Below are 23221 nucleotides of genomic sequence, written 5' to 3'. Positions count from 1 at the left end.
TACTTACATTCAATATTCTACTTAAAAACATTATGATAGATTTTCCCTTGGCACTTGATTTCACTACAATTTCATTTCTGCTTTCAAATTCACAGTAATTTATTTTAACTTCACTTGTCCTAAGGATTTTCAGGTTATGATCAGGAAGCATACTGTTTGTCATTTGTTGTTAATATTTTCATAGTCTTTACTGTGTCACTATCATACCCTTGTCTGTGGGTTTTCCCTAGATGGTAAACGTGTAAGACTAACATCACCACGTGCTGACGTGCAGTGATGAAACTGAAACATTGATGTCATAGCATCCCACTCACTCAGTGGTGATCGAGATATAACGCTTTCAGTATATGGTGTACAGATCCACATACACCACCATTCACAACTATGACATTCTCTCAAAGGCACAGGATAAATCCTTGACAGATACAGATCACAAAGTACACGAAGATCCGTGACTTCCCGCTGCTGGAGACGGCGCTCTTCTTCCTCATGTCGTACAGCTCCTTCCAGACAGCTGAGGTGGCAGGGCTCACAGGTAGGACACACACCCCCCTTCTTCACATCCTTTCCCACACTTCCCCTTACAACTCCCCTTGACCCTTCTGGACCCCCTTATATCCTCCCAGACTCCCTTATATCCTCCCAGACTCCCTCCCAGACTCCCTTATATCCTCCCAGACTCCCTTATATCCTCCCAGACTCCCTTATATCCACTCAGACTCCCTTATATCCTCCCAGACTCCCTTATATCCTCCCAGACTCCCTTATATCCTCCCAGACTCCCTTATATCCACTCAGACTCCCTTATATCCTCCCAGACTCCCTTATATCCTCCCAGACTCCCTTATATCCTCCCAGACTCCCTTATATCCACTCAGACTCCCTTATATCCTCCTCCCAGACTCCTTATATCCACTCAGACTCCCTTATATCCTCCCAGACTCCCTTATATCCTCCCAGACTCCCTTATATCCACTCAGACTCCCTTATATCCACTCAGACTCCCTTATATCCTCCCAGACTCCCTTATATCCTCCTCAGACTCCCTTATATCCACTCCTCCTTATATCCTCCCAGACTCCCTTATATCCACCTCAGACTCCCTTATATCCTCCCCAGACTCCCTTATATCCACTCAGACTCCCTTATATCCTCCCTCCTTATATCCACCCAGACTCCCTTATATCCACCCAGACTCCCTTATATCCACTCAGACTCCCTATCCTCAGACTCCTTATATCCCTCCCTTATACCCCAGACTTTATATCCTCTCCCAGACTCCCTTATATCCACCTCAGACTCCTTTATCCTCCCAGACTCCCTTATATCCTCAGACTCCCTTATATCCTCCCAGACTCCCTTATATCCCCTCAGACTCCCTTATATCCTCCCAGACTCCCTTTATATCCCTCAGACTCCCTTATATCCTCCCAGACTCCTTTATATCCTCCAGACTCCTTAGACTCCCAGACTCCCTTATATCCACTCAGACTCCTTAGACTCCCAGACTTTTATATCCTCCCCAGACTCCCTTATATCCACCCACACTCCCTTATATCCACCCACACTTCCTTATATCCTCTCAGACTCCCTTATATCCTCTCAGACTCCCTTTTATCCTCCCAGACTCCCTTATATCCACCCACACTTCCTTATATCCACCCACACTCCCTTATATCCACCCACACTTCCTTATATCCTTTCAGACTCCCTTATATCCACCCACACTCCCTTATGTCCTCCCAGACTCCCTTATATCCACCCACAAGACAAGACACCTCTCCCCTTCATCTCCTGTCCACATGTTGAAGACATCTCTCCCCTTCATCTCTCCCGTCCACCTGTTCAAGACACCTCTCCCCTTTATCTCTCCCGTCCACCTGTTCAAGACACCTCTCCCCTTCATCTCTCCCGTCCACCTATTCAACACACCTCTCCCCTTCATCTCTCCGTCCACCTGTTCAACACACCTCTCCCCTTCATCTCTCCCGTCCACCTGTTCAACACACCTCTCCCCTTCATCTCTCCCGTCCACCTGTTCAAGACACCTCTCCCCTTCATCTCTCCCGTCCACCTGTTCAACACACCTCTCCCCTTTATCTCTCCCGTCCACCTGTTCAAGACAATTCTCCCCTTCATCTCCTATCCACATGTTGAAGACACCTCTCCCCTTCATCTCTCCCGTCCACCTGTTCAACACACCTCTCCCCTTCATCTCCTGTCCACATGTTGAAGACACCTCTCCCCTTCATCTATCCTGTCCACTTGCTCAAAACTCCCTTCCCCCAGACTCGGGTTGGTGGGGTAGCCTAGTGGTCTAAGCGTTTGCTTGTTGAAAACCCAAGTTCGATTCCCCACATGGGTACAATGTGTGAAGCCCATTTCTGGTGTCCCCCACCGTAATATTGCTGGAATAATGCTAAATGTGGCATAAAACCATACTCTCACTCACTCCCCAAGACTGTTTTCCTATGTGTTGTTTTGTTGTTGCAGGTATTGTTGCAGTGTTATTCTGTGGAATCACCCAGGCCCACTACACCTACAACAACCTTTCTGCTGAGTCTAAAGACAGAACAAAACAGGTATGCAACATCAGTGTAAGGGATTCACATTCAGTGTGGACCCATGAAGATCGCGATTAGAACTGATCTTCAGTAACCCATGCTTGTCGTGAGAGGCGACTAACTGGATTGAGTGGTCAGGCTCACTTACTTGGTTGCCACATGTCATCGTATCCCAGTTGTGTAGATCGATGCTCATTTCATTGATCACTGGATTGTATGGTCCAGACTTGATTACTAGTATTTACAGACCGCTGTCATATAGCTGGAATAATGCTGAGTGCTGCGTAAAACTAAGCTCGCTCACTCACATTTGGTGTGATGAAGCATCAGTGTGAGATATGGAGTGAGGACTGAGCTTGTAACATGAGGATAAACTCTACTCAAGTGTACACAAGTGTACTACATTTGGGGTGCGTATTGCAGAGAATTTTCATATTTCGATATATTGCGGTGCGAAAGCATACATATAATTGCATGAAATATTTTTTAACAAAAAACTGCTTATAATCGAGTTAATGCATGATTTATATAGCAAAACTCAACAAACTCACTATGCAACTATGATTAACAACTTTTAATCATGATAAAATGAAAATGTAAATAATATTTGGCACAAATGAAACAAGCAAATATCCGAAGATTTCTGAGTGTTACGAACTTTTCCGAATGCAAATCAACATACCGATTTTCGGTATCAGTGTATCGCAATACATATCGTTTTCATGTCTGAACCGGTAAATACCGGTAAACCAGTTATATTGTGCAGCCCTAATCCACATACTGGGTAACCATTTTCTTTCAAAACTTAATTATGGCAATGTTTGCTTCTTTTTCTAATTTTGTGACAGGAATGTATTGAGCAAATGCATTATGAAAGGCATTGTCTCGTTTCACATCATTCTTACTAAAGTAAATATGTAAGTGGTTCATCATAACACGTTATGATGCAATGTTTTAAGTTAAATGTGGCATTTTCATAACCCTGAGAAGTAAAGTTGAAGATGTAGGTGTTTCCAGATTCAAATACCAAAGGAAAATTCCTCCAGGGTCGCTGATGATGTGTTTTTTGTTCACAGTTGTTTGAGCTGACAAACTTCCTGTCAGAGAACTTTGTGTTTCTGTACATCGGAGTGTCCGTCTTCACTTTTCAAGAGAGCAGAATTCGCTGGGATGCTGGATTCATATTCGCTTCATTTGTATCCTTTATCTTTTGTATATGTGATGTTTGGAGGTTGAAGGTTGTGGTGTTTGGAGGTTGAAGGTTGTGGTGTTTGGAGGTTGAAGGCTGTGGTGGTTGGAGGTACAAGGCCGTTGTGATAGGAGGTTGAAGGCTGTGTTGTGGGTAGTGGTTGAAGGTTGTGTTGTGGCTGGAGGTTGAAGGTTGTGGTGTTTGGAGATTGAAGGTTGTGGTGTAGCTAGAGGTTGAAGGCTGTGGTGTGGCTGGAGGTTGAAGGCTGTGATGTTTGGAGGCTGAAGACTGTGATGTTTGGAGGCTGAAGACTGTGGAGGTTGAAGGCTGTGTTGTGGCTGGAGGTTGAAGGCTGTGATGTTTGGAGGCTAAAGACTGTGGAGGTTGAAGGCTGTGGTGTGGCTGGAGGTTGAAGGCTGTGTTGTGGCTAGAGGTTGAAGGCTGTGGTGTGGCTGGAGGTTGAAGGCTGTGATGTTTGGAGGCTGAAGACTGTGGAGGCTGAGTTGTGGCTGGAGGTTGAAGGCTGTGTTGTGGGTGGAGGTTGAAGGCTGTGTTGTGGGTGGTGGTTGAAGGCTGTGTTGTTGGTGGAGGTTGAAGGCTGTGTTGTGGGTGGTGGTTGAAGGCTGTGTTGTGGGTAGTGGTTGAAGGCTGTGTTGTGGCTGGAGGTTGAAGGCTGTGTTGTGGGTGGTGGTTGAAGGCTGTGGTGTGGCTGGAGGTTGAAGGCTGTGTTGTGGGTGGTGGTTGAAGGCTGTGGTGTGGCTGGAGGTTGAAGGCTGTGTTGTAGCTGGAGGTTGAAGGCTGTGTGGTTGAAGGCTGTGGTGTGAAGAAGGCTGTGTTGTGGCTGGAGGTTGAAAGCTGTGTTGTGGCTGTTGAAGTGTGTGGCTGGAGGTTGAAGGCTGTGTGTGTGGCTGGAGGTTGAAGGCTGTGTTGTGGCTGGAGGTTGAAGGCTGTGTTGTGGGTGGTGGTTGAAGGCTGTGTGTGGCTGGAGGTTGAAGGCTGTGTTGTGGCTGGAGGTTGAAGGCTGTGTGTTGTGGGTGGGTTGAAGGCTGTGTTGTGGGTGGTGGTTGAAGGCTGTGGTGTGGCTGGAGGTTGAAAGGCTGTGGTGTGGCTGGAGGGTTGAAGGCTGTGTTGTGGTGGTTGAAGAGGCTGTGTTCTGGGTGGAGGTTGAAGGCTGTGTTGTGGCTGGAGGTTGAAGGCTGTGTTGTGGGTAAGGTTGAAGGCTGTGTTGTGGCTGGAGGTTGAAGGCTGTGTTGTGGCTGGAGGTTGAAGGCTGTGCTGGTGAGGTGTGTTGTGGCTGGTGGTTGAAGGGCTGTGTTTGTGGCTGGTGGTTGAAGGCTGTGTTGTGGCTGGAGGTTGAAGGCTGTGTTGTGGCTGGCTGGTTGTTTGAAGGCTGTGTTGTGGCTGGAGAAGGCTGTGTTGTGGCTTGTGGTTGAAGGCTGTGTTGTGGGTGGTGGTTGAAGGCTGTGTTGTGGGTGGTGGTTGGCTGAAGGCTGTGTTGTGGCTGTGGTGGTTGAAAGGCTGTGTTGTAGCTGGAGGTTGAAGGCTGTGTTGTGGCTGGAGGTTGAAGGCTGTGTTGTGTGGTGGTTGAAGGCTGTGTTGTGGTGGCTGGATGGTTGAAGCTGTGTGTGTTGTGGCTTGTGGAAGCTTGAGAACCAACTGTGGCTGTGGCTGGATGTTGAAGGCTGTGTTGTGGCTGGAGGTTGAAGGCTGTGTTGTGGCTGGTGGTTGAAGGCTGTGTGTGGCTGGGGGGTTGAAGGCTGTGTTGTGGGTGGTGGTTGAAGGCTGCTGGAGGCTGAAGGCTTGTTGTGGGTGGTGGTTGAAGGCTGTGTTGTGGCTTGTGGTTGAAGGCTGTGTTGTGGGTGGAGGTTGAAGGCTGTGTTGTGGCTGGATGTTGAAGGCTGTGTTGTGGGTGGTTGTTGAAGGCTGTGTTGTGGGTAGTGGTTGAAGGCTGTGTTGTGGGTGGAGGTTGAAGGCTGTGTTGTGGCTGGTGGTTGAAGGCTGTGTTGTGGGTGGTGGTTGAAGGCTGTGTTGTGGCTGGAGGTTGAAGGCTGTGGTGTTTGGAGGTAGAAGGTCGTGGTTTGGTTTATGGTGAAACATGATCAGATAGTTTCCTTAACAATCCTCCAGCTTGCTATAATCATTGGTAGATTTTTGAATATCTACCCATTGTCCTTCTTGCTGAACCTGGGGAGAACCAACAAGATCGGCTGGAACTTCCAGCACATGATGATGTTTTCAGGTATGTACCCACTTTACATAGGAACTATATCTGCTGTCTGATATATCTGCCTCAAAATTATGAGTAATATAGTGATATAATTTACCTCACACATAAATGTCGGGCTCAGGGAACATAAACAAACATCGAGGGTACATCAACCCATGTCCCCCTCCTGACCACTGAACAACTTATAATATCTGCTTCAAGATCCCATGTAATTTAGTGATATATCTGTCTATAGGTTTACGAGGCGCCATCGCCTTTGCCCTGGCTATAAGGAACACGTCAACATTGCCACGGCAGTACATCGTGTCAGCGACGATGATCATCGTCCTGGCAACTGTAGTCCTGTGTGGAGGCCTCACTACTCCCATGTTGCAGTGGCTCAAAATAAGGTGAGACTTCATAGCTCTCCGGTTGTAAGTCTGCAGCTGTATCACATCATGAAATGTACTAAATGAACCTTCAACTAATGCCCTTGACTGGATTCTTGGGCAATTGAATTTGTTCAAAACTTCATCTGTTCACCCAGCAGAATATGGGTACCTGGTGGGATATGTCATATGTTTATTACTTTTTACACAATGTCTGTGTAGCATGAAGTTAAGTGCTATGTAATTGGCCATATTATTATTGAGAAAATGCCAATAAAACAGGGCTTATTAATATATTAATGTTTATTGAGGGCATTTTCGTGAACCTGCCAGTGGAGTGGTGGGGGAGGCTTTCCCCACATGGGCACAATGTGTGAAGCCCATTTCTGGTGTCCCCTATCGTGATATTGCTGGAATATTGCAAAAGTGGCGTTAAACCATACTCACTCACTGAACCTGCCAGGCAAGTTGTTGTTTACTCTGTTGGCCTATATATTGGTTTTACTGAGCCCAATTATATCACATTAACTTCCAATATGATTTAACTTTTTAGTTTTGACCTTGACCTCTGTCTCATAATGTGACCTTTGAATTTGATGTCATCCTGACCTTAGTGTTAGAATGACCTTCGAATCTGATTTCCCCTTGACCTCAAAAACAAAATTACCTGTGTATTTCATGTGACCTTGACCTCAGTGACATGGATAGATGATGATATACTGTGACTGCATTGACGTTGTTACCTTTATTTGTGTGACCGTGACCTTTCCTCCAGGGTGGGTGTGGATGAAGAGATGGAAATGCAGCAGATGCCTCCCTCCAATGCAGTGAGGAGTGTAAGTTCTTACTTACCTTACTTACCTTCCTACAGTATATACTCACATTACTGATGCACTAACTTTCTAACCTGAAGGCATATCGGCCTACACTTTTCATTAGTCACAACAATGTGCTTTGTATATTGAGGAGATATCTTCTAAAACAAATTCCACTAATCTGCTCGTTTCTTTTAATGTTGGAGAGATATAGTCTTATCTTTTTCTTTATTTTGAACTTTAATTTGTAAGGGTATGTTATTATTTGAGATAATGTGTGAAGAAAGTCTGTCTGAATTAATCCTAAGCTCTGGTAATACTAATACTGGGGTGTATGTATCATAATCTTGTCACACTGTGGGGAACCCAGTGTTGCGAGTGTCGGCTTGTCCAGCCGAACACCCAGTTTCAATTCTCCAAATAGCTACATTGTCTGAAGGGGCGGTGGGGTAGCCTAGTGGTTCAAGCGTTGGCTCGTCACGCCGAAGACCTGGGTTCGATTCCCCACATGGGCACAATGTGTTAAGCCCATTTCTGGTGTTCCCCGCCGTGATATTGCTGGAATATTGCTAAAAGCGGCGTAAAACTAAACTCAGTCAGTCAGTACATTGTCTGAAGCTCATTACCATTGACTGGAATATTGCTGAAACAATGCTTAAACATCACTCTGTAAATTAAAAATATGAACTGTTTGTTTGCATTAACTTTTTTAAATGGTGTTCTCTAAATTACTTTCATTTCTTAAATATACTGCTAATTCGTTTAACAACTTGAAGCTTGATTTGACTAACCAACTAATTATTGACATTATTGACATGTATTGGTATTTTTCTGTGTGAGATTATACTCTTGTTTATTGTTTTTCATTTTCCTTTGAGTTTTATTACAGGTGCTGCAATATTATTCTGATATGATTGAAATTGAAGATGATTCAACTTTTTGTTTCTTGTTCAAGAGTTTTCTTTCTTTATATTTGCTTGACTTCACTTAACTATTTCTTCTAAATATACAATGTAAGAAGAAAGTTGTAATTTCTGTAACTTTAATAGTAATACATCTTTTACTTCTCTTGCTAAATCTACAATAAATCTATGGTTGTTATCATTTGTTCATGCCTATATTATCTTGGAAAACATTAAGAATGATTATGTGTCTAAGAAATGAAATGTACTTATCAAAGTTGATGTTTTTTCCCAACTCTTTTTTATAATATGAATACACTCTGTCAAGATAGTCTTGACATAATGCAAACAGTGCAATGGTTACTCCCTATGTCTGTCTGTGTGTCTAGGCTATGCAGAACCAGCGTCAATACAGCACAATGAACAGTCCCTCCGATGACCAGCCTCCCATGCCCCATGCCACCACGGCAAACTGGCCGGTTGGTTATTTCCCCCCAAAACCTGTGCATCCCTGCTTGGTTTTCATGTGTCCTAGATAGTGTGATATTTCTTGCTCAAAATCTTTTCTGAGAGTTGTTTCCCTTAGTTCAGTTTAATTTCATGGAGTAAACAATTGGATCATGAAATACGTCCCTTGTGTAAATGTTATTCACATGTGTTCAGTGTATGCTTATTTGGAGTATTTATTTAATTACTGAACATGTGTTCAGTGAATATACACATTTTGTGAAATACCACAAGGGAGATAACTCTCGGACCACTTCTTGTTGGAAGTTTAATCACACATCATTCTTCATGACTCATTGAGAATTTTGAAACTTCGATTCATATTTCTGTCCGTTTTTGACATTCACTTCACATATATCTATTTCTATCCTCTTTCTATTTCCACATCCATTTTCTGTTTTGTTACATGTTTTAATTGCTGGTGTTTTAAAATTATTAACTCCAATTTTTGTTCTGATTAATTTTAAGTTGTTTTGTGTTTATTAATTCTACCCTTCACTCCCATATCACATTGTGTACTACAGGTGGAAATGTTCATCGTTGTATGTGGTAGGGTACTAACCAGGGGGTGTCGTAATGGTAATGGTGTGTTTTGCTTTTCGTGCTTCATTTCACTTTGAACCATCCTGCACTGCGCAGCCCATTCAATCAGCAAGTCCTCTTATGCTGTTTATTCCCATTTTGAGGTCATCATTAATCACCTTGACCTCACATGGGCCTCACCTTGACCTCACCTTGACCTCAGCATCTCTGACCTGGCTTTCATCCATGTTTGATCTTGAAACAGTGCTTTGTCTTTTTTGATTGGCACATCATTTGCCTTCACAGTTTGGAGTGTCCTTGACCTTTGATGACTTTAATCATGCTTCCATGTGTGCCATTATCAATTCCTCTGGTCCCTGTACAGCTTACTTTGACCTTGACCAAGTGACCCTTGTCAGTGACTTCTACGGGTTTGTTTGACCTTCACCTTGAGTTACCTAGGTTGTTGTATGTCTTAGTACCAGGGAGATGCCGATATTGATGCCACACACTTTTCACATTATTGTATATTTATTTATTTTATTATTTTTTTGTTCTTGAGTTTATTTACGATTTCAGTGACACAAACTTTTACTAGTGTGTCAGACCATTTTTTTCAAGGCACTTCAAAGACATAACACACTAGTTCATCAACACTGATCACCTTTGCATGAAGATTCCTTTCACTATTGGTATTCTTTCGGGAAAAGTCTGTCAAAAACAGGGAAAAAACACAAACAGGAAAACATGTCTGTCACAAGATTTTCCCCACAAACAAGGAAGATTGTTGCATTTGTGCATGCGGTTCATAATCAAATCTTCCTAGCACTCTTAATGGAACAGTGGCACTTCTGTGTGACGTTGTCAGTGTCTTCAGGGAGATTCTGAGTGACCTGGGGGAGATCTAGTGGTTAAAGCGTTCGCTCGTCAAGCCGAAGACCCGTGTTCGATTCCCCACATGGGTACAACGTGTGAAGCCCATTTCTGATGTCCCCTGTTGTGATATTGATGGAATATTGCTAAAAGCGTCATAAAACTAAATTCACTCACTCACTCTGAGGGTCCTGTGTCAGTATTACTGACCAGAAACACTTGGGGTTGGTTTGTGCCTCCATCATCAATGCTTCACAGACTTGTGTTGGTGTTCATTGCCCCGGTAACAAACAAACTATCATGTCAGTATCCAAGCCTACTTCCAGAGATTTCTAGGGCGTGGGAAATTCTGTGCTGTTCGTTTTGATGCCTGGGAAACACATGCCTTGAATAGAGATTACTGTATTCTTGAAGTGATGTAAACACAGGGAACTCTGAAGCATGAATAGCTACAGAAGTGGTGTTTTTATCACTTGGACCCTTAAAGGAGGCCCTATTTCACACCACACTTCTCTAATAATAAATAATGCATTTCTCTCAATAATACTAACTATCAGCCCTCAGGGAAGCTACCATATGATTTATTACGGAAAATATTACATATTTAGATTACAATATTAACTTAAAAAGTTTGAATGTATTAATGCAACATTGCATTAAATCGACTCTCGCGCCCTCTACTGGCTGAACATTATTTCAAGCAAACCCATAGAGTTATGTCCCTTGGAGCGAATATCCTATAACTCCTTTGGACTTTGAACCTGACCTCCTCAGAAACCACTGGACCAGTGCTGCTGATACTTCACATGCTTGTTCCAAGTAATAGAAATTCTAACAACAAGTTTCGTAGTGTCAGGCTTGGCATTATAAACTATTGACAGCATTCTTTAGACTTAAGAGCAATATTTGTTCAAACAAGCCACACACAATCTACAGTCTAAGGTTAGGAGAGCCATATATTGGGAATGTTATTATTACTTGTGGGATGGCCATACGTTGACAAAACTTGATTTCGGGGATGGCCTTACTTTGAGAGAGGTGGATTTGGGGGTTGGCCTTACATTGAGAGAGCTGGGTTTGGGGGATGGCCTTACATTGAGAAAGGTGGATTTGGGGATGGCCTTACTTTGGGAGATCTGGGTTTGGCTGATGGCTTTACATTGAGAGAGCTGGGTTTGGAGGATGGCCTTACATTGAGAAAGGTTGATTTGGAGGATGGCCTTACTTTGATTGAGCTGGGTTTGGGGGATGGCTTTACATTGAGAGAGCTGGGTTTGGACGTTGGCCTTACATTGAGAAAGGTTGGTTTGGAGGATGGCCATACTTTGATTGAGCTGGGTTTGGGGGATGGTTTTACATTGAGAGAGCTGGATTTGGAGGATGGCCTTACATTGAGAAAGGTGGATTTGGGGGATGGCCTTACATTGAGAAAGGTGGATTTGGGGGATGGCCTTACATTGAGAAAGGTGGATTTGGGGGATGGCCTTACATTGAGAGAGCTGGGTTTGGGAGATGGCCTTACATTGAAAGAGCTGGGTTTGGGGGATGGCCTTACATTGAGAGAGCTGGGTTTGGGAGATGGCCTTACATTGAGAGAGCTGGGTTTGGAAGATGGCCTTACATTGAGAAAGGTGGATTTGGGGGATGGCCTTACATTGAGAAAGGTGGATTTGGGGGATGGCCTTACATTGAGAAAGGTGGATTTGGGGGATGGCCTTACATTGAAAGAGCTGGGTTTGGGAGATGGCCTTACATTGAGAGAGCTGGGTTTGGGAGATGGCCTTACATTGAGAGAGATGGGTTTGGGGATGGCCTTACATTGAGAGAGCTGGGTTTGGGAGATGGCCTTACATTGAGAAAGGTTGATTTGGAGGATGGCCTTACTTTGAGAGAGCTGGGTTTGGGAGATGGCCTTACATTGAGAGAGCTGGGTTTGGGAGATGGCCTTACATTGAGAGAGCTGGGTTTGGGAGATGGCCTTACATTGAGAGAGCTGGGTTTGGGAGATGGCCTTACATTGAGAGAGCTGGGTTTGGGGATGGCCTTACATTGAGAGAGCTGGGTTTGGGAGATGGCCATACATTGAGAGAGCTGGGTTTGGGAGATGGCCTTACATTGAGAGAGCTGGGTTTGGGAGATGGCCTTACATTGAGAGAGCTGGGTTTGGGGATGGCCTTACATTGAGAGAGCTGGGTTTGGGAGATGGCCTTACATTGAGAGAGCTGGGTTTGGGAGATGGCCTTACGTTGAGAGAGCTGGATTTTGGAGACACATTCTGAGTGCTGTATTTGGGTAAGGGCCACACATGGAGAGTGCTGTATTTGGACACACTGACAGTCCGAGAAGTGCCACACATTAAGTGTGCTAGTGATGACAGCCACATGTCGTGTCGTAGGTCGACTGACACAAACCTTGCTGTGTTTCAGTTTGAAGCCGAAGAAGGCCAGTCCCTCGCTGGCTCCCCCCCTTTAGAACAGGTACACGTGAACCGAATGACACTCTAATCTTCCTGGCATCAGCCTCCTTGTATTTCAGTTTGTAGCATTTTTCAAGGTCTCACTTTGTATAGCACAATGTTTGTTCTGTTGTTTTGCTTTGATTTCAATGTAGTCAATCTTTATTTCCATGCAGTCCTTATTTGATTTTCATTTTGGAGGTATCACTTTTCTCTCTTGGGGCTTTGTCTTTTCAAGATTAGACGTTAACTGTAGATGGATGTTCTTTATTCTGTGTGAGTTGTTGGGTGGTAGTGGTATTTTGTGAGTTTTATTCCATACTGAGTCTTCGGAGTCGGTAAGTTTTTGGGTTTGTTTTTATCGATTATGTGGAGTTTGGGAACATTATAGACATTTTTTAATCTGAATATTATTGACATTGTTGATTGATTAATTTTATCAGGGACTTTTTTATCATTCAATGCATTAAAAGTTTCAGTTATGTTAATCAACAAAGTATTTCTGAAAATTGATGTTGAATTAGTCTGGAGCTCAGTAACTTTAGGTTGAAACATTCCAGAATATGAAAGACCATTGGTTGAATTGTTTAAGAATGTTAAAGACTTTTCGTTGAATCATTCTAGAATATGAAGTGTCCTGGGAAACTTTTAAAAGAAAATTATGAAATCTATAGGTTAAAACACTCATGAATGTGAAAGGTTTTAGATTGAGTTGTTCACAAACTTGAAAGACTTTTGGTTTTAACACCCAATAATATGAAAGACTTTAGGTTTACTTGTTCAGGAATATGAAAGATTTTTGGCTAAAAGTTCCAAGAATTGATACGAAAACAAATATGGTGAAAACATGTTTCCCCAATGAAGTTCATAACAGTTTAGAATAAATCCTTTGTGTATTTGTTCTGATTATTGTGGGACACAGTTTATTGTCATTCCAACTTTTATGTCTAACTCTGCGTCAGGCTTTAGTTGTCAGGCTTGTATTTGTATTTCATGATTATCATCTTCTGGCTATATATCCTGACATAATGATATATTCTCATATATCCTTGACTGAAAACAGTATATCAGTTAAATCATCATCATCATCATCATCATCATCATCATCATCATCATCATCCTCATCCCCATCCTCACTACTAACAGTGCGCTGACAGCTCAACTTTTATTTCGATGTCTGATACATTGGAGTTGAATGTGAATTTTAGTCCGTTTCATTATATATGCCCCATTCACCTCATGTATCAGATCTTGTTTCGGCTTTGATAAAAATCTTGGTCCCATTATCCACACCAATGTAATGTTTTTAGCCAAAAGACTCAAAGCAAAAAATATCCTTTGGAATGTTTGTCCATGGAGTTGAGACATTTTTGTCCTACAGTGTAATTTTTCAGAATTTGATTTTAGGAGAAATTGTGCAAACACAATGAGAAAATTGAGCTGTACAGTTGCGCCTGATCTCGTCTCTAACTTGTCTTCCCTTGTGGATGCTGGTATTGACATGCGATGTAGTGGATCTGTTGGTTTGGTGTATTTGGGCACTTGGTTTAAAATGTTCAGGAACAGACACTAAACGAGTGCAATGTTTAGAAACACAGCATCTGAATTTTTAGTCCTTACATTAAAATTTGAAAATTCTTATGCATTTTGTGATACCAATGTTGCAGATGTTACAGATTTAAAACAATGTTCCTGGAACGAAAGCGGATTGCACGAATACACCAATGTAGTGGTTGTTGTGGTGGATGTAATATTCTTTTGTAGTTACTCCTGTGGTGGCAGTGCTGTAGTCCAGCAATAATATCTGTTGTATAATGGATGTATAAGGCAGGGATTGCTTGCAGTCCATCCTGGGCACACAGGGTTACATACAGGCTGTCTTTAGTACCCTAGAAACAGGGAAAGCTTTTGACAATGAATCAATTCTGTTCCTATTGTCAGACCTCTCTATCAGTAACTTTGTGTCAGGCAATACAACAATGTCAGGTATGTGTTTGGTAGGTTTAAAAATGGTGCTATTTTGATATGTTATTTGATAGGTTTTTGACATTGGTAGTTGCTGATTTTATCAAAATTTCAGGGTTGCTAATTAAATGATTGGCCAGTTGACTTCAGAAGCAGATCTGTTCGACCTTATAAAGGTTCAGTATATATGTGTTTAAAATACCCCTGTGGACCAAGGACTGGGTGACTAATCTCGGCCATCGGCATGTGAATGCTTTATGATGAGCATGTGAAAATGTGATAAAATTTTAATCTCATTAGGGAGATTCTGGATTATTTGGGATTATTTGTTTTTAATGACAGGATGCGATTTTTATGTGTCCAACCACACGTTTGATTTTAGTACATTCATTGTACAAATGTTCATGTTTTTTTAAAACCTGGAACAAAATTTAATTTTAAAGTGTTTATTGAATCTTTTGTTTTGAAGAAAATCCCGTGTCGTACCCAGATAGAAAATGGTTCTGCACTTACAGTTTAAAAGAATATTTTGCGATAAACTAAAAAATATCATAATGCAGATTAGAGGTACATGTATTGACTTAATGGCTTGTGAACAGATATGGCAGATATGGCATGTTGATAAATAAACAGTGTTCTGTAACTTGCATTTGTTGCAAGCATTGAAGAAAGGTAATTTTATTGTAAGTCAAAGGATTTCAAGAGTTATTTAGTTTGCAATCTTAATCAGTGACTAAATAAAGTTCTGGTGGTAACAATCATTGATAAATGTCATTTTGGTTGTGACCAACAAGGGAGACCACTCTCAGCTTTGACCTCGCTAAGTGTGTGTACTGTTTATGAGTGATCTGACTCCACAGTGACTGAAACGTACCTGCCTACAAAATTACATATCTGCTGTGTCTGAAAAATAAATACAAAATTTTGAGAAAATTATAAAATGAAATATGAAGACAATAATTAATACCTGACAACTTATGTATTTTTGTTTGAATTAAGAAAGTAACTTCCTACAAGATATATCAAACTGAAAGTCATTTATATTTGAAGTTTGTATTTTATGACTGCTAGCTATGTTTAAGATTGGCTGATATATGATGTTATCATACATCTACATGTGTGGTCTGTTACTGAATTGTTTACAATGTGGGGTGTAACCATGGTGTTTTGTCGTATAGGAGCCTGGAGACCCTGTGGAGGTACCGAGGACGAAAGGGAAAGCTTGGCTAGTTGCCAAGTGGTATAACTTTGATATGGTGTAAGTATGTTATCAGGTTGACCTGTGTAAAGAGAGACCTGCGAAGATCCCGATTAGAATTGTCTTCAGCGATCCATGCTTGTCATGAAGGGATAAACCAGGGAATTTCCGGGTTAGGAATGGTCTTCAGCGATCCATGCTTGTCATGAAGGGATAAACCAGGGAATTTCCGGGTTAGGATTGGTCTTCAGCAACCCATGCTTGTCATGAAGGGATAAACCAGGGAATTTCCGGGTTAGGATTGGTCTTCAGCGATCCATGCTTGTCATGAAGGGATAAACCAGGGAATTTCCGGGTTAGGATTGGTCTTCAGCGATCCATGCTTGTCATGAAGGGATAAACCAGGGAATTTCCGGGTTAGGATTGGTCTTCAGCAACCCATGCTTGTTATAAGAGGATAACGGGATCGGGTTGTCAGTCTCGCTGACTTACTTACTGAGTAAAACAACAAACAAACAGTACAAAAAGGATGCCGAAAATCCTTTTTTTTTTCAGTAGCATTGCAACTTTGTCAGAGATCAGGCCAGTCACCCAAGATACATGTTTAACAAAGAAGTTTTCAATAATAATGTTGTAGAAATATTTTTTAAAATGTGAATATCACTTGCCTTAATGTTTTGTTCCTGGTAATTGTGGTCTACATATTAAGTGGATAGAAATTATATTAAGTGGATGGGAATTATCGACTAAACTGAGTTGTTGTTCTTAAAAACATGCTAATCAGTAGAAACCAAAGTAACAGGATATATCTCAAATTGCAGAATTTTTGGATGTCCTACTCTTTTTCACTTATGAGGACTATGTCAAGGATTTTGTTTCTGATATTTTATCAAGGAATTGTTATCATGTACTTTTTGTCGTAGTAGAAAGAAGATAAATTCAAATCTCTCATTTACAAATGTACATTTTCCTAAAACAGTTGTATTATTGAATTGAAGTGCATTGAGAAAATGGAAAATAGTTTGAAAATGTTTACACCACCAAACATTCTACAGCACATTCCCATTTGTGAAGTAGGGAACCTTTCGAGAACTTTTGTTTAAACCTTTGCATTTATTTTCAGGTTTATGAAACCGTTTTTAACAAATTGTCGACCAACGCTTATGGAGACATTACCAAAATGCTGCTTACCCCTTGCCAAGCTGCTGACCACGGAGGAGCAGATGACACAGGTATGGACTGCAGACTTTCTTGTTACCATAGCAACCATCATTAGCATCCATTTCTGAGGGTATTATGCCTATGTCCTCTATTAGAAAACCCAGATGACAGATAGTCACAGTTGTCTCCACAGACTATTCTCTGCTTTTGTTGGGAATATTCGAAATGTTGCGACAAACTTTTGACAAACCGTCTTATTTTTTAGACAAAATTATCAAGTTTGTCAAAAATATGAACTTTTTATAGTGCCAATTGATAAACACAAAAAGAAGTTTGTACAACTACTGACAACAGTGAGAGATTGACTTAAGTTTTACGCCGCTTTCAGCAATATTCCAGCAATGTCACGGCAGGGGACACCAGAAATGGGCATCACACATTGTACCCATGTGGGGAATCAAACCCGGGCCTTCAGCGTGACGAGCAAACACGTTAACCACTACAGTCCGTTTGGGTTTCAAATGAGAACGATGAATAATTAAATAACTCGAAATAGGGATAAGTGCACAAACATAAATAAGACACATGGTCCTGAAACCTCTGTACCCAACAGGATCTGAAATGTGGAGTGTTATGATCGATCACAGAAAAAGTTCATGTAATTTTGTTCTTTATTCACGCTTCGCTGCGAGGGGTGACAAACAGCTGGTGAAACAGAGCCGGCTGTTTCCTGACTAGTAATGGTCATCTCACCTGGCTGTGCTGAGCTACACCTGAAGTGCGTGGTGGCGCTGTTCCACCAGCCGTTTGTCACCCCTCGGTGTGAAGCGTGAAAATAGAATTATATGACATGAGAGATTCTTAAACAACTTTTTACGTAATTGTTTTACCTGGTAATCTTTGCATATAACTGTCATATCAAGGTAATGGTTGCCAGTGTGACACTAGGGAATGCTAAAAACTCTTTTACATGTTGATGTTTGTGAGAATCATTTGTAACTACCCCTCAACAATATTTCTGATGCTGCATTTGAGCAAACGGCATTGTACATATACATGTGTCGCGTGTTTTATGGCAATGATACCCTTCCGGAAGATGTTTTGCTCAATTATTTTCCTTTGGGAATGTACCTGACCACCTATGTGAAATCGCATCATGCCATTACTGTTTGAAAATGTGATGTTTCTTTTGCTTTTCATAACGATAACATACTTACGTTTTACATCCAAGACGGTAACTGCCAGTTGTCTTGTGGTCTGAGTTGACCGCAATTATGACCACATCGCGGTGGGTCGACTTATGTATGAAACATACCATTTTGATACTGATTTTAATGGTCAAGTTAGGGGGCGGTTTATCTATGAGATCGGCCGATCTACAGTAATATACGGTATATATTTTTTTCATCCCATGCAATGCGTTTTTTGGTTTTTGGGGGGTATTAAAATGCACTCCGTCTGTGCATGCATGCGTGTGTGCGCCAGTGCAAATTTGTCTTTTCCGGAGCAGAAAACGTTCAATATTTCTTCACCAAACTTGGCACATACATAGATCTGGTGGTCTACTGGTGCCTTTTGGCAGTTTTGGATTTCTGAATATAATATTTTTTTCGTTTCCATGGCAACAAGTTTGACTTACACTGAATTTGGTGGTAGTGCTCCTTTCTGGAGCAGAACTTTGAAACCTTTCAGTACTCTCCTTCAACTTAGTTATATACACGCCAAAACATTTGACAGTAACTCGTAGACATATTCATGAAGAGTATTTTGCCATTGCGGGAACATTGATGACTTTGTCTTCTTGTTATTTTCAGGGCGAGTCTCATCGTGACAATGATTCTGACACTGACATGATAATCGACCACAGTCAGCTGTCTATCGGTGAATCTGAGCTCTCCTCCATACCTTCGAACCATGCAGAGAATGATACCAGCAGAAAGCTACCCATGCAAGTAAGTACACTCTGTCATGTTGTAAGTGTGGTGTGAACAAACAGGCATGTCTGATTTCAGAGGAGAACTGAGCAAATCTGGCGTTACACTGAGACAGGTGTTATGAAGAATCTGACACAGTCACCTTGTATTATGAAGACAGTGATATTAACATGGCACTGACTGTGACATTGGCATTATAAGTTAGCTGGCAAAGGTGTCCTTAGTTATATTGACAATGGCATTATAAGTTAGCCGGCAAAGGTGTCCTTAGTTATATTGACAATGGCATTATAAGTTAGCCGGCAAAGGTGTCCTTAGTTATATTGACAATGGCATTATAAGTTAGCCCGTGTCCTTAGTTATTATAAGTTAGACAATGGCATTATTATATTGACAAAGGTGTCCTTAGTTATATTGACAATGGCATTATAAGGCATTATAAGTAAGTTTGACAATGGCATTATAAGTTAGCATAAGTTAGCTGGCAAAGGTGTCAAGTTATATTACAATGGCATAAGTTAGCCATAAGTTAGCAATGGCAAAGGTGTCCTTAGTTATATTGACAATGGCATTATAAGTTAGCAAAGGCATATTGACAATGACATTATAAGTTAGCCGGCAAAGGTGTTATAAGTTAGCCAAAAAGGTGTCCTTAGTTATAATTAGCTGGCAAAGGGCATTATAAGTTAGCCGCAAACTTTAAATGGTGTCCTTAGTTATATTGACAATGGCATTATAAGTTAGCTGGCAAAGGTGTCCTTAGTTATATTGACAATGGCATTATAAGTTAGCTGGCAAAGGTGTCCTTAGTTATATTGACAATGGCATTATAAGTTAGCCCTTAGTTATATTGACAATGGCATTATAAGTTAGCCAAAGGTGTCCTTAGTTATATTGACAATGGCATTATAAGTTAGCCGTCAAAGGTATCCTTAGTTATATTGACAATGGCATTATAAGTTAGCTGGCAAAGGCATCCTTAGTTATAATGATTCTGGCATTAGTTAATTGGCAAAGGTGTCCTTAGTTTTATTAACAATGGCATTATAAATTAGCTGATTGTCATTCTGCTTTTTAAGGAAAGTGGCAATATAATGTCTTAATAAGGCATCTGACACAATCATCCTACCTAATGATGGAAATAGTATTATCATGAGACTGTCATTATAAGTTAGGCAAAGGTGTCCTTAGTTTTGATGACACTGGAATTATGAATAAGCTGACAAAGGCGTCCATAGTTTTGAATACACTGGAATTGTTAGTTAGCTGACAATGAAGTCCTGTGTTTATTGAGAGACTGGAATTATTCTGGAACTGATATTAGTAAGCTGACAAAGGTGTCCTTCTGTTTGAGGTATCTGTCAGTGGTATCCTGCACTTTGATTAAACTAGAGTCGTCAGTGGTGATGGGGCGGTGGGGTAGCCTAGTAGTTAAAGCGTTCGCTTGTCATGCCAAAGACGTAGGTTCGATTCCCCACATAGATACATTGTATGAAGTCCATTTCTGGTGTCCCCTGCAGTGATATTACTGGAATATTGCTAAAAGCGACTTAATGGTGATAGCTTTTAAATTTTGATTCAACAACCATGATCTCACAAGGAATAACTTGAAAGTTTGTATTGGATCTTGTTCTTCCTTCCTTAGGGAAAATATCATGAGACTTCCTGAAGATTTGCTTTTATGAAACCAAAAAAACCCATCTCACACACACATAATGTGAAGGTCGATAACCAGTTGATCACTGGATTGTCTGGTCCAGACTCGATTATTTACAGACTGCAGCCATATAGCTGGAATATTGCTGAGTGCGGCGTAAAACTAAACTCACTCACTCTTCTGCTCAAATGTATTTGGGTGTCATGTGCATGTTAATTCAGTGTTACACATGTTGACTTCCTGAAGTGCTGCATGCATTAATAGACAGTTGATATTGTTGCCATCTGTGAATGGATAAGACAGTTGATATTGCTGCTGTCTGTGAATGGTTAACAGACAGTTGATATTGTTGCCGTCTGTGAATGGTTAACAGACAGTGATCTGAATGGTTAACAGACAGTTGATATTGGCTGTAATGGACAGTTGATATTGCTGCTGTCTGTGAATGGTTAACAGACAGTTGATATTGCTGCTGTCTGTGAATGGTTAACAGACAGTGGATATTGCTGCTGTCTGTGAATGGTCAACAGCCAGTGGATATTGCTGCTGTCTGTGAATGGTTAACAGACAGTGGATATTGCTGCTGTCTGTGAATGGTTAACAGACAGTGGATATTGCTGCTGTCTGTGAATGGTCAACAGACAGTGGATATTGTTGCTGTCTGTGAATGGTCAACAGACAGTGGATATTGCTGCTGTCTGTGAATGTGGATGAATCACTGATCAGACAAACACAGAACAAAGGAGTATCGATTAGCTTGATAATGGTGTAAGAATCTACATCGAAACGTCACTCCATGCAATAAACAAAAGGTTGTCATTCATAAAGTTGTGTGCTTCAGTTTTGACTCAACAACGTCCAGAATGCTTATCAGACAATAAGTATCGTTGCACAGGATTCACGAGTACTTAACTCTGCTGAAGGCGTCGTCAGCACCGGTTCTACAGATATGTAGCCCAGGTACCTTTCTCTACACAGAAATGGACCCTTAACAAACTCCAAGTACTGTAATGTACCCGGTACCCTAAAGGGGGACAAGTCCATACTCCACATCCCCAAAACAAAACTGTATGTAGTTATTCCCATTCAACTGACTACGAGTGGTATTGTACATCAAGAAACACTTGTTACAGTGAATGCTTCTTTCATATATAAAGCAATCAAATGCATATCACAAAACAGTATGACAGTTCCTATCAAGAAAATGGCATAAAGTGGAATGGACTTGCCCAAGGGTACATTTCTGTATTCTGATTTTGGCAAGGCTATGTTCCTGTATACACCGTGGGTACACATCTGTAGTACCTGTGCTGAACACTCCTTCAGCTGTATTAACAGCCTACGTGTGGATGTAAATTAACGTCCCAATGAGATATTAAGTGAATGTGCCAATGAGAATCATGGGCTGTTATTCATAGCACATTTCCATTACAAACTACCAGTGTTTCTGCTTTTACCAGTGTTGGAAAATGATAAAGGTTGTATGATAAAACTGTGCAGCCATTTTGGAAGGGAGATAATTCATAACTTAGATAAATTATCTCCCCTTATCTACTTAACATTAACCATCCTATGATGTGACACCTTCATGTAATCATCACTGCTACAACAAATGTAGTGATATGTATAGATTTGTGGATGTCTATAGGATGCCATTATTGTGAATTAGGAAGATTTACAACTGATTTGCTATATATTGAACTTGAATTTACGCTTGGCAGTGTTTAAAACTCTCCAAATTCCAAGGCAGACAGCCGGAATGGTAACTTTAAAAATTACCAGTCCGGATACAAACTTCCTGTCCGGTTTTCAACAGTGAAAAACAAAGGTTTCCGAATACTTTACTGTTTGTAGGCATCGCAATGAACAACATAGCACTAACAGGCAATGCACCGAGTTTAGGTAAACTGAAAGTACATGTGTTGTGATTGGTTATTGTAAAATTAACTGTCCAATCGTAAATAGTTTAACATATTTATCATAATACCTTAAACACCTCAAACTGACGACAAGAGACCCTGTCTAATATTATGAAATATTTACTGTTGGGAGTAAAAACATCTACCAGACCACCGGACAGGCTACTTTTGAAATTTGACCGTCTGAGATGAAATTAGACTGTTCCGGATGGTCGGCCAGGCGGGAATTTTAAACGCAGCGTTTGGTTGTTTTATCAGATTGATTTGTGATAGCACACTAACAGAAAGATGTGCAACCTTCCACATACTTTCTCACTGTTCCATGTACATAATAAGTTAAATTAACCAACAATCCAAACAAATAATGGGTAGGAAGTGTAGGCATCACAACCTCTTTCACTTGTTTGCAAACACAACAGTCTGTTGGTTGCAAGCTTGATTCCATGCACAGTAACAGTGGGGACTAGTGAATGGAGGCAGCAATAGTATATTAACTGGGCACTTGTCTAACCAGGCGGACAGACAGCTTCTGATTTGTGGCAGGCTGTGATAAGACGAAATGAAACATAACATTCATTGGTCCTCAATATTGATTAAAAACAAATACTGGACTACGTAATATACATAAAGTCATCATAGCATTGTGACGTCATGGGCACCGTTAACATATACTGTTCATTAGTTTTACCTTATGATGGGGGCAGAACAGGCCCCGAATTGTTGTATCAAAGGATAAAAAGATGAAATCAAGAAAATTCTTCATGTTAACCCAATAGCATCTTCTAAAATGCCAATCAAGCATCTACATACATAACATTTGTTTATGAACTAACAGACTAATTATTAGCCAAAATGTTATTGTAATTATTTCCACTCAAAACAAACTTAAAAGGTGAAATTTGCATAGCAATAATAACTTGGCGTTGATAATGAGGCACGTGTGGCCAGATATGTAGAGTTTTGTA

General features: G+C 41.1%; 1 protein-coding gene across 7 annotated transcripts in view; it reads left to right on the top strand.

Annotated features, from left to right (window-relative positions):
- The window catches only part of LOC124260464 (sodium/hydrogen exchanger 9-like), a 68925-nt gene that overhangs the window by 10489 nt on the left and 35215 nt on the right, over positions 1 to 23221 (top strand). For 5 of the 7 annotated variants that reach the window (XM_046694788.1, XM_046694791.1, XM_046694792.1 and 2 more), the window contains exons 8-17: positions 430 to 535; positions 2494 to 2582; positions 3641 to 3760; positions 5881 to 5992; positions 6216 to 6369; positions 7124 to 7184; positions 8455 to 8544; positions 15566 to 15645; positions 16709 to 16817; positions 18561 to 18698. In XM_046694788.1, coding sequence (XP_046550744.1) covers positions 430 to 535; positions 2494 to 2582; positions 3641 to 3760; positions 5881 to 5992; positions 6216 to 6369; positions 7124 to 7184; positions 8455 to 8544; positions 15566 to 15645; positions 16709 to 16817; positions 18561 to 18698 — 1059 coding nt within the window. Of the gene's footprint in view, positions 1 to 429; positions 536 to 2493; positions 2583 to 3640; positions 3761 to 5880; positions 5993 to 6215; positions 6370 to 7123; positions 7185 to 8454; positions 8545 to 12393; positions 12445 to 15565; positions 15646 to 16708; positions 16818 to 18560; positions 18699 to 23221 lie in introns of all 7 variants that reach the window. The other 2 variants (XM_046694790.1, XM_046694794.1) reach the window with 2 other exon arrangements.

Source organism: Haliotis rubra, unplaced genomic scaffold (assembly GCF_003918875.1).
Source record: "Haliotis rubra isolate DU_JTF1 unplaced genomic scaffold, ASM391887v1 Scf764, whole genome shotgun sequence".
NCBI classification, from domain to species: Eukaryota; Metazoa; Mollusca; class Gastropoda; order Lepetellida; family Haliotidae; genus Haliotis; species Haliotis rubra.
Note: the sequence above shows the minus strand (reverse complement) of the source record. Positions and strands in the feature narration are given on the sequence as shown.